The 14,379-nt window shown below is 57.0% G+C and overlaps 5 protein-coding genes across 5 annotated transcripts; all 5 read right to left on the reverse strand.

Annotated features, from left to right (window-relative positions):
- Positions 1–621: 621 nt before the first annotated feature.
- On the reverse strand, positions 622–3,057 carry LPMP_353160 (hypothetical protein; the record flags this gene model as incomplete). Its single annotated transcript, XM_010704951.1, has 1 exon — positions 622–3,057. The coding sequence occupies one exon, from the start codon at positions 3,055–3,057 to the stop codon at positions 622–624; it is 2,436 nt and encodes an 811-aa protein (XP_010703253.1).
- Positions 3,058–5,790: 2,733 nt separating this feature from the next.
- On the reverse strand, positions 5,791–6,441 carry LPMP_353170 (ATP synthase, putative; the record flags this gene model as incomplete). The annotated part of the gene is made up of 1 exon (XM_010704952.1): positions 5,791–6,441. The coding sequence occupies one exon, from the start codon at positions 6,439–6,441 to the stop codon at positions 5,791–5,793; it is 651 nt and encodes a 216-aa protein (XP_010703254.1).
- Positions 6,442–8,186: 1,745 nt separating this feature from the next.
- On the reverse strand, positions 8,187–9,326 carry LPMP_353180 (hypothetical protein; the record flags this gene model as incomplete). Its single annotated transcript, XM_010704953.1, has 1 exon — positions 8,187–9,326. The coding sequence occupies one exon, from the start codon at positions 9,324–9,326 to the stop codon at positions 8,187–8,189; it is 1,140 nt and encodes a 379-aa protein (XP_010703255.1).
- Positions 9,327–10,307: 981 nt separating this feature from the next.
- On the reverse strand, positions 10,308–12,014 carry LPMP_353190 (hypothetical protein; the record flags this gene model as incomplete). Its single annotated transcript, XM_010704954.1, has 1 exon — positions 10,308–12,014. One exon carries the CDS (start codon positions 12,012–12,014, stop codon positions 10,308–10,310), a length of 1,707 nt encoding a protein of 568 aa, XP_010703256.1.
- Positions 12,015–13,077: 1,063 nt separating this feature from the next.
- On the reverse strand, positions 13,078–13,680 carry CYP10 (cyclophilin 10, putative; the record flags this gene model as incomplete). Its single annotated transcript, XM_010704955.1, has 1 exon — positions 13,078–13,680. One exon carries the CDS (start codon positions 13,678–13,680, stop codon positions 13,078–13,080), a length of 603 nt encoding a protein of 200 aa, XP_010703257.1.
- Positions 13,681–14,379: the final 699 nt, after the last annotated feature.

The raw sequence follows: 14,379 nt of genomic DNA on the forward strand, positions 1-14,379 counted from the left end.
GTGGTTGTTTGTTGTGTGTGTGTGTGGGGGGGGGGGGAGGAGGAGGCTAAGTAGGGGACGAGGGGAACAAGGGAGGGAGGGAGGGGAGGGGGAAGTGAGTAGTCCTTTCATGGTAGTGAGGGTGCGAAAGGAAGGCTGTGCAGTTGCCGCTGGCCTTGGCATGGCGGTGTGCGGATTGGTTCGCCAAAGGGCTTTGGCGAAGTCATCACAAGCTTGGCTCTCTCCTTCATTCTTGCAGAGACACGTGAGAACGCAGTGCGTGTCTGATTTGGAGCCGCTTGCCCTTCAATGCAGAGACATGGGCAAGGCAAGACGAAAAGAAAAAAAAGAGCGGCAGTAGGCGTTTCCTCTCGCTTCCTTGCGTACATCGCACCGAAACACACACGCACACGCATATGGGATCAGCTGAAGAGATTCCGTCAAACCACAAAACAAAGCGATCGCGGTATATACATCATGTGTTCTATGTGACTTTTGCTTGCCCTTTCCTGGCAAGGTGGTGGCCCTTGACATCGCTGCCCGGAACGCTCACCTCTTCATCGTCCGCTGATGCCTGCATGAGGTGGCGCTGGTCGGGACGGAGGATATAACCAGAGTGGACAGCGCACAACATCGCTTCCTCTAAAGGTTATCCTCGGGTATGGGTGTGGCGGCTTCGGCGGACGTGCCATCGACCACCTCATCGTCGACAAACTCGCCGTCGGTGGCTTTCTCCTCGTCGCCGTGCTTCTTGTCTAGCCGGTTCTCATCCTCGATGAGGCGTGCAATGTAACTGGAGAGGAAGTCCTGGAACTCATCATCGCACACGTTCTCGACGAAGTGCGCGACGAGGGTGTCGGTGCCCTGCTCGGCCACCTGCAAGCGCGCGTACCACTGACTTAGCACCATCGTGTCCTCGTTCTCATCTGTCGTGGCGAGCTCGATCACCTTGGGCAGGCCGATGATGCGCAGGATAAACTGCCCGCCCTGTGGCACGGCGGTCTTGAGCGGCGTCAGCGCATTCAGGATGAAGACGTCGTCCACAGCGAGCCCCTGGAAAGCGGCCACTGCAGTCTCGGGAATACAGTAGCAGAAGCACTCGTCCGGGTAGGCCTCGGAGGCGCTCAGAGCAAGGGCGGTGAAGGCGAGGGACTGCTGCTGCCTGAGAAGGGTGCCGTCCGACAATTCCTTCAGAAACGTCTCGCACTGCGGGACCAGGTCCTTTCCCTCCTCCGGGTCACAGGACATGAGTATCAGTGACAGCTTGCCGTACGACAGACTCTCCGAGCCCACCTTCTGGTCCGCCGCGATGCACATCATATTGATGTCGGGGTAAGGCACCCCTTGCGCCATCAGATACTCCGCCAGCGTCGGGAGGTCTGCTGTCGTCGACAGTGCCTCATGCGCCGGCGTCGTGTCGTTTGTCAGGTCCGCCATCAGTGTCGTGCTCTCGGGATAGTGAAGCGGCAACGCCGCTACCGTGTTCCACACGTGCATCTCTTCCTCCGTCACCGTTATCCAGCGATCTGTGAAGATCTGGTTGATGACGGACTCGTCTTGGTTGCCGGTGGTGTTGACAGTGTCGGCCGGCGGCGCAGACGACGGCGCTTCGTCAGGGTCTTCGTCGTTGCCGTCGTCCAGCTCCGTGGTATCCATACCCGGCTGCGGTGTTGGGAATGGCGCGCGGGTATCGTCCAGCATTTCCCCCTGCTGATTGTCATCGTTCTCAGTCGCACCAGATGATGCCTGCGTGTCGACCTCTCTCTGAGGTTCATCAGCCGGCGTGCCTAAAGCCTCCTCCACATCACTCTCGTGGTGCTCTTTTGCAGGCAGGCTTAGTGACGACGTCGGGGACTCTACAGCTGTCGCAGTCTGCTGCTCTGGCAGCTCCTCGTATGGGTTGTCAGGCTCATTGCCCTCGGGCTGCTGCGCCGCTTGCTCCTCCACCGGGTAAGCCTCTACGGGTTCGTCAAGCTCATGGGTGTCTCTGCCTGCCTCATCCGCCTCCGCCGCGTCGACGGTGGGCGGCTCGACAGCAGGCTCTTCGCCGGATCCATCCGTGGCGGGCTTGGGCAGCTCCTCATTGTACGACACCTCGGTGGCATCATCCTCAGTGGGAAAGGTCCCCTGCACTACATCTGCGTCTACTTCAGTCCCAACGACCTCAGTCTCTTTGCCGTCAGCCCCTGCCTCCTTCACCGCCTCATTGGATTCAACGGCCGACAGACTTTGAAGTGACGCCCGCGGTTCATCGTCCGCAGCTTTTTCCCCTGATTCATTAACCTGTGGCTCTTTCTCCGGCGGCAGCAGCGGTGCAGCTGGCGTTGCTGTGGCTATCGCCCGCTTTTCTGTAATGATAGTCAAAATGGCATCCTTCACGCTTCCGCTATCGCCGACAAAGGACTGCAGGTGGGCGGCCGTCACTGTGGGCCCACTGGCGCCCTGCACCTTGGCCGTGATATCGGCCAAATCCGTCTCCGACAGCTCCGCCGCCGAGGCGCCGAGCAGCGCCTGTACCGCGCGCACGAACTCGCTCACAGTCACCTCGCTCTCGGAGAGCGAGAAGTGCGATTCCCAAAAGTGTAGCGCATCAGCGTTCATGATGTACTCGGAGGCGGCGTTCTGCTGCTTGCACAGGTTATGTACGATGCGGCAGATCTTTGGGGTGTCGATACCCTCCAGCTGGGCTCGCATCTTCCCTTCCTTGTAGAAGGCGAAGAACGGCTTCGAGTGATTCTGGCGCTGTTCCAGAATCCCTTTCCAGAAGCCGACAAGAGTATCCTTGGAGACTTCCATCCCCTTCTGCCGAGGACGATGGACCTTCACCTCATCTGGGTCGTTGAGGCTCGCCAGCACCGCATTGCACTCCACTGCGAAGAACCGCAGGTGAACCAGGTCGCCGGCGTCGGTAAAGAGACGGCGGAAGGTGTCACTGAGTGCCTTGCAGTGACCCCACTCCGCGTTGTACACATCCAGCACTACCACACCGTGTTGCGCCTGTGAGAGCTGCAGCTCATCTTCCAGCTGTGAGGCCTTGGTTATGTTCTTCACCACATCCTTGTGCACTTGTGTCTGCATCTTTCACGCGGTGCGTGCTTGCAGGATTCCTTATGGCTTGCGTGCGTGTAAAAGAATTTGTTGTCCGTGCGTGCTACAATGAAGAGCCGAGCCGATCCCAGCGCTGACGGGAGGGAAGGTGGGCAAACGAAAAATGGAAGGAGGAAAGAGTAGCGATGCGGGGTGTGGGACCCACGATGACAGCACACCGAGAAGAAGTCGCGCTCTCTCAGACAAGCACGCCTATGACCTTATAAGTGAGTGACACGTGAGAGCGAGAAAATGGGGGGGGGGGCTAAAGAGAGGCACGCGCAATTGATTCGCACCTATCAACAGTTCTGGTGGCGCTCGATGTGTGTGTGTGTGTGGGGGGGGGATGAAAGAGGAGGCAAGGGGGAACATACAGAGGATGAGAGTGTGTGGGGGGCAGAGCGAATGCAACGCACGCCCTCTTTCTTCTTTATCATGCACGGCTTTTCAACAGCGCTTTGGTTCATGGTGCGATTTGCTCTGTAAATGGCCACCCATGCCCACAAGCGCTGAGGCACAAGAGAGGGGGAGGAGGAGGAGGAAGAGGGGGGCTACATTGCACGCTGATGCTGAGTCAGGCACCACCCCGTATAGACCACTGGGCTGCGGTTTCGAAGGGTTGCTGCCTGTGCACCTCCCCCTACACAGAAGGACATGAGGATGGATATGAGAGAGAAAACATACAAATACGAACGCGCGTGGCGTGCTCGCTGAGGCGTGTGTGAAACGGCTTAGAAGATATACACACACACACACACACAGACATGAGGGCCAGTGTTCATGTACATGCTGCGCGGAAGAAACGAGGGGGGGAAGTGATGTCGAGGAGGGCGCTACCCACTTTCAGATATAACCACTCACTTCCCAAATTGCGAGAGAGAAGGGTGAGGAAGGCGGATGCGGAGGCACTCCAAAGAAAAGAAAAAAACCAGGAGCAGAATGCTAGTAGTATACCGGTACGCCAAAGTGACAGATATGTAACGTGGCTTCCTGCGCTCCATCTGAAGCTTATACAACGACGGCTAGCCGCTTGCCACATCGACTGCAGTAGGCGGCTGATGCACGTGCTGCTTTGGCGCCACAGTGTGCACACGTCACTGGGGCGGTGCCCGTGACGTGGGCCTGGATGGGTGGGAGAGTTACCGCCTCGTGAGAGGTGCGGACAGGCGACAAAGTCGGCGGCGTACTAACGACGGAGCGCGGTCGAGCTCGTGGAGTCCCTGTTGGCGGTGTGGAGGAAGTGCGCGGGGTGCAGGACACGCGAAGCGAGGGGAGTAACTCGGGTGAGACACTCACAAAGTTGTCGCAGGACTGATCTCCACCCTCATTACCTGCGAGAGCAAACATCGTGGGTGGAGCGTGACGGTGGAACGGCCGCGGTGACGTGAGCGGCGGTGTTGACGGCTTCGCAGGCCTTTGCGCAACAGAGTGTGGTGCGCAGTCAGTCAGTTGCTCTACATGGGATACATCTCGGTCGTACGATTCTTCTTTAGCTATCCGTGTCTTTGAGGCCGAGGCGCTGCGACTATGAGGTAGATGCTCCTCCTTCGTCGCTGTGTTCCACAGCGTTTGTAGCTCGCTCAGTCGCGACCGCAGCGCAGACACGGTGACAATGTCATGTTGAGTGACTTCCATTAGGATGAATCATAGACTACCGCGGCAGACACACGTCGTTCAGTGCAGCAGTGTGGCTTCCTTCTCCACCGTCGAAGTCTCTGTCTATATAGAGAAAGGGAAACACACAAACAACAACGCAAGGGTAAGGGACAGAGGGTCACACAGGTGAGACATGCGATGGACGAAGGTGGATGGAAGGGGGGATGAACGTGGACGGAGGAGCAGCTCTCTTTTTGTTCCTAGTGGCCGGGTGCTGTCATGACGGCGAATCACTACTGCCACCAGCATTTCCCTTGCGTCTTCTTGTCTTCTGCACCCTCGGGGTTACAAAGTGAGACGCAAGGCATCGCGCTCCATGATGGGCGCTGCACTGTGAATGTTTCTTGAGAACATGCGCCCACCCCTACGCACATCCTCCTTGAGATCTACCTCCGCGGCATGAGAGAGAGAGAGCGACGGCGGCGGCGGCGGAGGGAATGTTGCTTTACCATTGACTTCCTTCCCCTTCTGTCAGAGAGGGACACGGTGGGTGTCACAGAGCACATTTTCTCTCTGGGCTTTCTGTCCACAGCACCGGCGTGGCATCATCATCATCCACTCAGCCGAAACAACAACGGCTCTTTCATCCCTACCACACACGAACACATAAACGAAATATAGAAGCGTACCGTACAACACCCGCGTCATCGGACAACAAACCCCGATTTGAGAGGAAGAAGGACGAGGACCAGTGAGAGGAGAAGGAGAGGGTCAAGAGCCAGCGCGGGAGGGTGTAATAGACAGGAAATTGCCTTTGTTCAGTCCAGCAAACAAGAGTGCGCACAGCAGCAGTGGGGTTGGTAGTGTAGGGGACGGAAAGAGAGTTGACAATAATTTTGGCTTCGTGGAGAGGGAGTGGGCACCTCTTGAGGCTGTCTTAGAGGCCCCGGAGAAGAACGACCGATCCTATCGGCGTCCGGCTTCCCCTTTTTACACTACTTCCTTCACACCCGCGCATCTCGTCGTCTCGTTTCGGGTCATCGCTTCTGTGCCTGTTGGACTGAAGCCGCATGCACCCCCCACCCCTTGTATCTCCCTCGCGTGAGACGGTCATCGCAGTCTCTGCCGTTATATCGAGGCATTGGGGTTGAAGAGGTAGTAGCGCACCGTGGGCAGATGTTCATTGAAGCATGCCTTGGTGCGGTAGGCGAACGTGTTGTTGCACACGACGCGGCCGTCGGTTGACTTCACCACTACGCCGCCCCACGCCTCGGCCGTGCTGAGGTAGCACTTGTTCACCTGAATCGAGATGGTGGCGCCAGTCTTTTCCTTGTACCACCGCTCCAGCATCGGAATTTCGCACTCGATCTCGGCCTCGTCCTCTTTGCGGCACTGGATGACGGCGTCCGTGCGGATGGACATGAGCGACTGGCGGATGAGACTTACCAGCACCGGATTGTATTGGGAAGGGTTTTTCACCATGGCCACAATCCTCTGGCGCATCTGCTCGAGCAGATGTTCCACGATCGTCACCCGCTCCTTTATGACCCGCATGCGCTGCAGCTTTGAGTAGTTGGCACGGGCCACGCGGCGGTCCACGTCAACCTGCTTGAGCTTCTTTTCCGCCATGACGCGGATCTTCGTCTTCTCCGCCTCGACCAGGCGCATCTTCTCCACGTCATACTCTTCCTGCGCCGCCGCCTCGAGCTCCTCGACCTTCTCTTGAGCCTCTCGCTCAATGAAGTCGATCATCGACTGAATTTGGCGTGCCTCGCTCATGGTGGCGGATTAGACGAACAGGTGTTGAATGTATAAGTGAAAGAGGAGGTACGGTAAGGAGGAGGAGGGGGGGAGGGGAGGGCAGAGATGCACAGATGCAACGGGGGACGGACCGACTTTGTTGCGAGGGTGTGGAGCGACCGATGGGGGAGGAGGGGGGAGAGAGAGAGCAACCAAGGCGTAAATCACAAGGCAATGCACACGTCTGTGTGTGTGTGTGTGGATGGTTTAGACGATAGTTGGTGATGTATCTTTTGAAGGTGTACGTGTGTGCGTAGACGTTTGTGTCGAAGCAAGAGGGAAGGGAGCGAGGGGAAGGGGGGGGGGAAGGAGGGAGGGACAACCAAAAAAGCAGCCAAACGGGAGGATGAGGTGGCAGCAAGTGAGTGGCACGGGAAAGGTGCTTATCTGGGCGACTGAGGGAATCACAACGACAGAAACGACACATGAGAAGGCGGTGTGAGGGCCCACCATACGCGACAAATAGGCTCAAAGAGTGTCCCATGAGCGGCCACAGCAACAGACGGTGGAGGTGCGGCGTTTTCTCGAATCCCCCGGCGTTCCGTCTCGTTCTCTCTTGAGTAATGCGGTAAGGGATTTAAGAGTAAGCAAAGACAAACCTGTGGTCACCATCAGAGTCACACCCACACCTACACAAACGCAAGCACGTACGCGCGCATTGTTTCGGTCAGCGTGCACATGAAAAAAAGGAAAACGACGTGGCCTCGTCACGACACTGTCGCTCCCGAACTTGTCATGGACTGGCGGCACTGTGCCCACATCATCATAAGCAGTAGCGGGGTGGTGACTGGTAGAACGTGGCTGCGCCACAGCCGGAAGCGCATACTATGCACCGACACTAGCATCGCATAAAAGGCCCACCCGCTGAACACCATCAGCAGACTGCTGGATGGAACCGTGCGAAAGGGCGCCATGGCGGCCCCGGAGGTGGCACCCAGAATGAGGAGATAGTTGTGAAATGTCGTGAACCAGCGAATTCCTTCCCCACAGGAGAAGACGACGAAGAAGCACATGCACCAGCTGGCCACCGCGTACACCCAGAATAGTGCCTCGAGAAGTGCAAAGAACATCGCGTGGCGCTCTACTACCGTTCTGCTTCTGCTTATCGAGTCCGGGGTGTGAGAGCCCGCGTATAGAGAGGGGGGGGAAGGGGGGAGGAAGACGAGGATGAGCCACATCACAAGCCAGAGAGACACGGTTATGGTGGGATATTACATGGTTGATGAGTGGGGGAGACATGTCCCGCACACACGTACGAAAGCGCAGGTGTGGGTAAAAGAGAGGGAAAAAGGAGGGTACGTAGCAGAAAGAGGAGAGCGTTAGCAAGCGCATGTCACCTAACCACAGTCCTGTTCTTCAGAGAGAAAGAGAGAGCATGAGAGGGAAAGAGGGGCGGTGGTGCAGCAGGGCAAGATGGGGTTGGGGTGCTTTGAGTAGTTCATCAGTCGTGCACCGCATTGTGTTCATGTTGTCTTTTGTTCGCACGGGAGTGTGCGGCACTGGGCGCACATTTTTTGTTTGTGTTTGTTGGCGTTGCGCTTCGCTCCTCTCTTCCGCCTCAGCAATAGACGCTGCCTTACAGTGCCGAGTAGAGCGTTACCGATACTTTGACCAGCGCCCAGGGCTCTCGCGCTACTTGGAAGGCACTAGCTGGCCGATAAACAATAGCATTGGGGGGAGGCCACCCGGAGATCAGATCAGATGAGCGCACCATCATCGCCCTGCTAGGTGTCCTGCACCGTGCGATCTGCCTGCTCCAGACACATGCGCTGAATAAAATTTCCGCGACCCTTTTCGCTGCTGCTTGTGTACTTGGCGAGGACGCTTCTTCGCTGCTTCACATCGCTGCGCCAGAACATGCGAAGCGTCTCCAAGGCGGCCTTCTCAATCATTTCAGAGGGGAACTGCTGTAGCACATGACGACCAACAAAACGCGGGCGGTGTGCAGGGGATGGATCTGCAGTTTCTTGAGGGAAGGGCAGCACGACCCCACTGAGGGGGAGCGCGCCTGTACTGCTCACGGGCACATGCCGATGTGCTGCAAAGAAGCCCTCAAGGCTGTGGCGCAGCGACTCGGCGTCCTCCTCCAGGTGAAGAAGATCTTCCTCGTTGATGTCGGTGTCCACCATGGCGATCGCCGCGTCCTTCGGCAGCGCATTCATCGAGGAGGCGTTGATGATGGAGAGGGACGAGGTGGCGGCGCTACCAGACAGAGGAGGCAGAGGGGGTGGCGCGGGAGTGGCCGCTGGCGTTGCACCCTCAAGGCGCTGAATGTCCTCCTCCAGAAAGGTGCGCGAGAAGCAGAAGTACTTGCGCACAACCGCATCCCAGAAACTCTTCTTCGTCGCCTTGTCCACGACTCTCTGCTGGAAGACCGCCGCGAGCACAGGAATTTGGCGCAGCACGTCGTTCTCCATTTGCTCGGTAATGGGTAGCAGCTGAAATGTTTCTCGGTCGACGAGGGTCTCCAGCGCGTCGAAGGCCTGCTCCACTCCACGCTGACCCGCCGCGTTCATGATCTCCTTGAGCTCCTCTTTATCCAGGACCCCGACCTCGACGGCAGCGTCGCAGATAGTGGAGACTACCCATTCGTCGTTCGACAGCGCCTGTTCCGCTTCCTGGGCGCGAACGATAGACTCAATGAACCCTTCTCTGTCCTGCAGAGACTCAAACTTCAGCACGTAGGAGTTGCCGTCCGTCACCAGCTTGGCAGTCGTGCCATCCTTGCGAGACCGCAACAGCTGGGTCACGTTGTGTGCCGCTACAAGAAGCGGGTCCTTGACCACTGTGGCATAGAGGAATGTAATGAGGCCCCCCTTTATCTGCACTGAGCAGTCCTCGCTATTTACCAGCACGCGCACCATGGAGGCTGTGCGTCGCGTGCGGATGCACCCTTTTAGAGGGCGGTGGTAGTGATTGATGGGAGAGGAGCAAGCGAAAGTGGCAAGGAGACACATAGAGGGAGAAGCAGCCACTCAGATGGGAAAGAGAGAGTCATGCAGCTGCGCCACATTGAAGACGCGCCACTTGAGTGGCAGAGGCGTCATGGAACTCTTGTGAGCGTTGTCATCACAAGATAGCTTCACGTGTTGCAGGATCTAAAAGGGATGGTCGGAGGAGGTTGACGCTTTGTTTAACCGAAGGGGGTTCGTTGTTGTCCTGATCATCCCTAGAGAGTGTGTTACGGGGGGAGGGGTTGGAGTTGTGATGAGATTGGTTACAGTTGGAGCACCCTTGTTTTTTTCATTCCTTTTTTTGTGTGTGTGTGTGTGTCACTTGACTTCAAGAGGTGTGAATGAGAGAAGAGGGGGCGAGGCCGCAAGGACAACAAAGGAAGAAGAAGCAAACCTACACCCCCCTCATACCCCCCCCATACACACACCCGTGTGTGTGCTTCATAACACGGTATGTACATGACTTGCGCGAAAGTGACTGAATAGTTGGAGGAGAGGTGCGAGCAGACACTCACGCACTTGCACAGAACAAACAGCAGATATACTTGTATGCATCGTGGAGGAGACAACAGAGAGAAAGAGAAAAAAACAAAGCGAAAGGAAAAGGGAGGACAACCGTGAAACCAAAAAAAATGAACATGCGAGGAGGAGTCACGTCGTGTGCGTGTGTGTGTGTGTGTGTGTGTGTGTGTGTGTGTGTGTGTGTGTGTGTGTGTGTGAGGGGGGAGGGCGACGGATGCACTCGCAGCGAAGGCACCAAAGAGAGCACAGCGGAGGAAACACGCAAAGCCCCAAAAGAAAAACAGAAGACGAAAGTGGCTTCCGGCATCGGCAACGCGCCCACTCCCCCCCTACAGGCATCTCCTCTCCGTGTCCATCGCTGGCAAGACTTTACATGTCGGTGGACACAGCGAAGTCTTTCACGCCTCGTAGACCGCATTGGATCAGCAGGCGTCTCACAGCCTCTCGGTTGTGCGTGTCCAGCACCAGCGAGTCGGGAAGCCGAACCGTCTCGGTTGGCTTGTCGTCGTACGTCACAGTGAGGAGGCGGTGCGGCACACCCGACAGATAGGCAGAGGTGGCGGGAATAGCCCACGACTGCAGTAGTAGTTTGCAGAAGCGCTCATCAGATTTCTCCGCGGGCGAAACATCCGCGTAGTATTCGACAAACTCGTCAAGAGTGACGGTGCCGATTTTGCATCCCACACGTCCTGTCCAGCAACTCTCAAAGTCGCGTACGGCCTCCGCGCGTTGAATGACGCCGTCAACTACATCCGGGATTGTGGCGACGTTGAGGCAGAAAAGGCTGTGCATGTCCTTGAACTCAACAGATCCCCGTCCCTCAATGCTCAGCTGCTGATATGCATAGATGACTGCCTGCATGCGGACCAGCGGCATCGTGCCACGCAACTCGGCCAGAATATCCTGCGCGCACACAACGTTGTCACCAGCTGTATCGAAGCGCTTCATGAGTACGTCCGTTTCCATGGGACTCAGCCAGACACCAAGTCCGGCAATCGCCCTGCGAAGCGCGTTGCGGTCAAGGAAGCGACGTTGCCGCTGCTCGTTGCATGCCACACCGAGGGCGATGGACAGGGAGCGGAAGCCAATGCGCCCACCAATCACAAGGGCACCCTGGCGAATGCGCTCCACCAACGCCGCCACCCCGCTATCTGTTGTCATTGTGAGTATGGTCGTTGACCTACTACTGGGCTTTGAGGTCGTTCTTGGCTTCATTAGCGCTGGATCGGCGTCGCCCCCACCAGAGAAGTAGAAGACGTTCTCCGGCTTCACCACGACGGCACCCCGAGAGCGAGAGTAGTAGTCGGTGGTGTAGCCACATGTGACGGCATATTCCATGCCGTACGACGTGCCCACGTGCTCACCGTTGCAGGCGAGAGGCAGATTTGTGAGGGAGTGCAGCAGCACCACGCCATCGCCAACCTTCACAGGGGAACCAAAGTGCACATCGTCGCGCACCGTGCCGGCACAGCTCACTACAAACACGTTATCTGCGCAGGCGTTGAGAGCGGCCACGGCGTACTGCACCTCTGACGAACGAAGGCCGGATGATCGGGAGGACTGCACGTACAGGAATCCCTCTGCGCTTGCGTTTTCGTTCGCAAGGCGAATTCGCTGGCCGTAGTGCAATACACTTGGGTTGCTGCGGTTGTAGCTGTGGTTGTGCTCGTCTTTGCACCGTAGCAGAGTCCAGGTGGAGCGCACCTGCGGGCCAGAGGCCGAGGACCCCGAAAGGGCGTACTGCTGCGACTGGGAGGAAGCCCCCCCACCAGTCCCCAGGTCTAACGCCAGAGCAGCTTGTGTTTTCTGGTTTATTACCCAATACGGCTGCCCTATGCGTACATCATCTCCCTTGACTGCGACAACGGTGGTCGGCTCTGCTAGCTGACTCGCGAGCATCGAACGCGCTACTGCGTTTGTTGCCGTCTTCTCGGGATGCTCCGCTGCGGCGTGCCGTTGCGCCTTGTACAGCTTCAGTTGATCTTCGCGCATGGCGATATCCTCGAACCAGTTGCCCACCAGCACCCCAGGGGAGTACTTCTGAACGTTGGAGTGAGCCATGGTCAAGTCCGCCATAGGAAAACAGTAACGCCAGAGGCGGGAAAATGTGTTCGCCTGTTCCGTTGTGGGAAGGGAGAAGGGAGCTGCAAAAAAAAAAAACGAAATCAGTGAAGCAAACAGAAGACTTCGCAGCGATCTATCTCGTGCTCCAGTGCGCGTGCCTTTGCGTGCGTGCTCGCTCTACACAGGCGGTTTGCGACGTACACGCCCCACCGACACACAGAGGCGCACCAGTTTGGCACACCAAAAAAAAAAGGGGAGGAGAGAGAGAGGGAGGGGAAAGAGGGAGAAGCGAGTGTTGGGCGCATACCGTTCGTACACACACACACACACAGCCAGAGAGAAAAGCAGGGGTGTCTCTCAACGACGCCAGTGCATCGCTAGTGCTCTTTCTCTCCCCGTCTTCTCGAAATCTGTCGACATTGACATTTTTGTTGTATGTGAACAGCTGGAGAAGAGACAGGAGAGGCCAAGCGGTGCAGAGTGAGGCATCTCTGCCGAAGTGAAAGGAGGATCGCGGGAGGCAGCTGTCACGGGACGGGAGAAGAGGACGACGTGGGGTGGAGTTGAGCCAGCAACAGATGACCCTGATGGTGGTGTGCGGTGGGTAACATTCCACCAGACGTGCACACACCCTCTACTGCTCTTGAGAGGAGTGGGTAGACTTCCACTGCCGCTGGTGCTGTTGCCACCTTTAGATGGGACATGCGGTTCGCCGGGGACGTTCGTCGACCGCAAGCCAGCTTCATTTCTGAGTACGTAAACGCTTGTGAGCCACATGATGGAGGGGAAAAGGAGAGGAGCCGAACAAACCATAGCACAGCAGCGACAGCCAGCAAGCAGTCCACTCGAACACACAGGGAGAGGAAGAGTACAGGGCGTACTCTTCGCGACCCACTCCTAGAGACCTGTGGAGGAGTCGCTCCAGACTGCCTTGCCTTGGTTCCCATGCGCCCTCTTCGAACCTCGTGAGTAGAGCAGAAAAGGACCGACATCCACAACAGCGATGCTCTTCAGCGCCTGCGCCTCCCCTAACGGGTGGTTCATTCTCTTCTTCGAGCGGCCCGCGTGTGTTCTTTTAGAGCTTCCCGCAGTCAACCACTACAACCCGCTCCACTGGCTCGCCAGTGACCGTTAGCGGGATGGCCTCGATGGCCTTCACCACGGCCCATCCGTCCACGACACGGCCGAAGCAGATGCACGTGCCGTTGAGGTGCGGCGCCTTGTCCGCCGTCAGGATAAAAAACTGCGACCCATTCAAGTGTGGTGCACTCACAGCGGTGCCTAAGAGACCCATTCGATCAAACTTGGACGCTTTCACTTCTTCCGGCGCGTCGAAGAATTCACCGTAGATGGAAAGCTGACCCGTGCCTTGACCAGAGACGATATCGCCGCCTTGCACAAGATAGCCTTTGCAGACGCGGTGCACCGTCGTGTTTCGGTACGTCAGCTGCGGCAGAAACTGGTCTCGAAAGGATGGCTCACCGATGCCATCGATGCTGGACACCCGTGGCAGCACATTTTCACCGGTGCATAACTTCAGGAAGTTCTCCGAGGCAACTGGGCACTTCTTCATAAAAAGTTCGAAAGACACACGCTGCGGATCCTGCCTGCCAATTGTGATGTCCATGAAGGCGTGCCGCGACGCAGTGGACCGGCTAATGACCGATCGAGTAAACATCGTCGTCGCTCACTCTGCCAAGCGCGAGGTGACGACGCAGAGCATACGAGCCAACCCGCACCAATGTATACGGTATAGAATAAGTTGGGGGAAGAAAAGGGAGTCGATAGAGGAGGGGGGGGGTAGTCGTTGACGAACGACATAGCTAGGACGTACACATGCGCGTAGACAAACGCGAGAGTGGCAAAGAGGAGATGTGGTGATGACGGTGGCTGGTGCTGAGGGAGGCCGAAGGAGGGGGGAGGCGGAGACGAAGAAGAGGCGAGCGAGAGACTCGCAAAACGGTTGCGCTGCAGCGACTTCATGGGTGTTTCTCAAATAATAATAAAAAGAAAGAACAGCGCGCCAGACTGTTCTTCTTTGATCCCATGCTCGGTTTTGAGGTTCGTCTCGCTCTAATTCCCCCCCCCCCCCACCGGCACACCCAAACACGTACAGACGCAGACATGCATCGCTGCGTAGGTGTGACGATGTGAGGCTGCTGGGACGGGAAAAAGGCGTTCGCACCATAACGATCGTTCCTATGGCATCTATTTTCCTTTGAAAGAACATCGATACAGTGCAACTGCATCTCTCGAGGTTTCTCTTTAAAGGTGCGACCCGCATGTACGGATTTGTGCGTGGCGGAAGCAAAACAAAACTGATCGAAGAAACGGTGAAAAACAGCAAGAGAACACGCAACAGCTGCCATGGGCGATG

This window comes from Leishmania panamensis (assembly GCF_000755165.1).
Source record: "Leishmania panamensis strain MHOM/PA/94/PSC-1 chromosome 35 sequence".
NCBI classification, from domain to species: Eukaryota; Euglenozoa; class Kinetoplastea; order Trypanosomatida; family Trypanosomatidae; genus Leishmania; species Leishmania panamensis.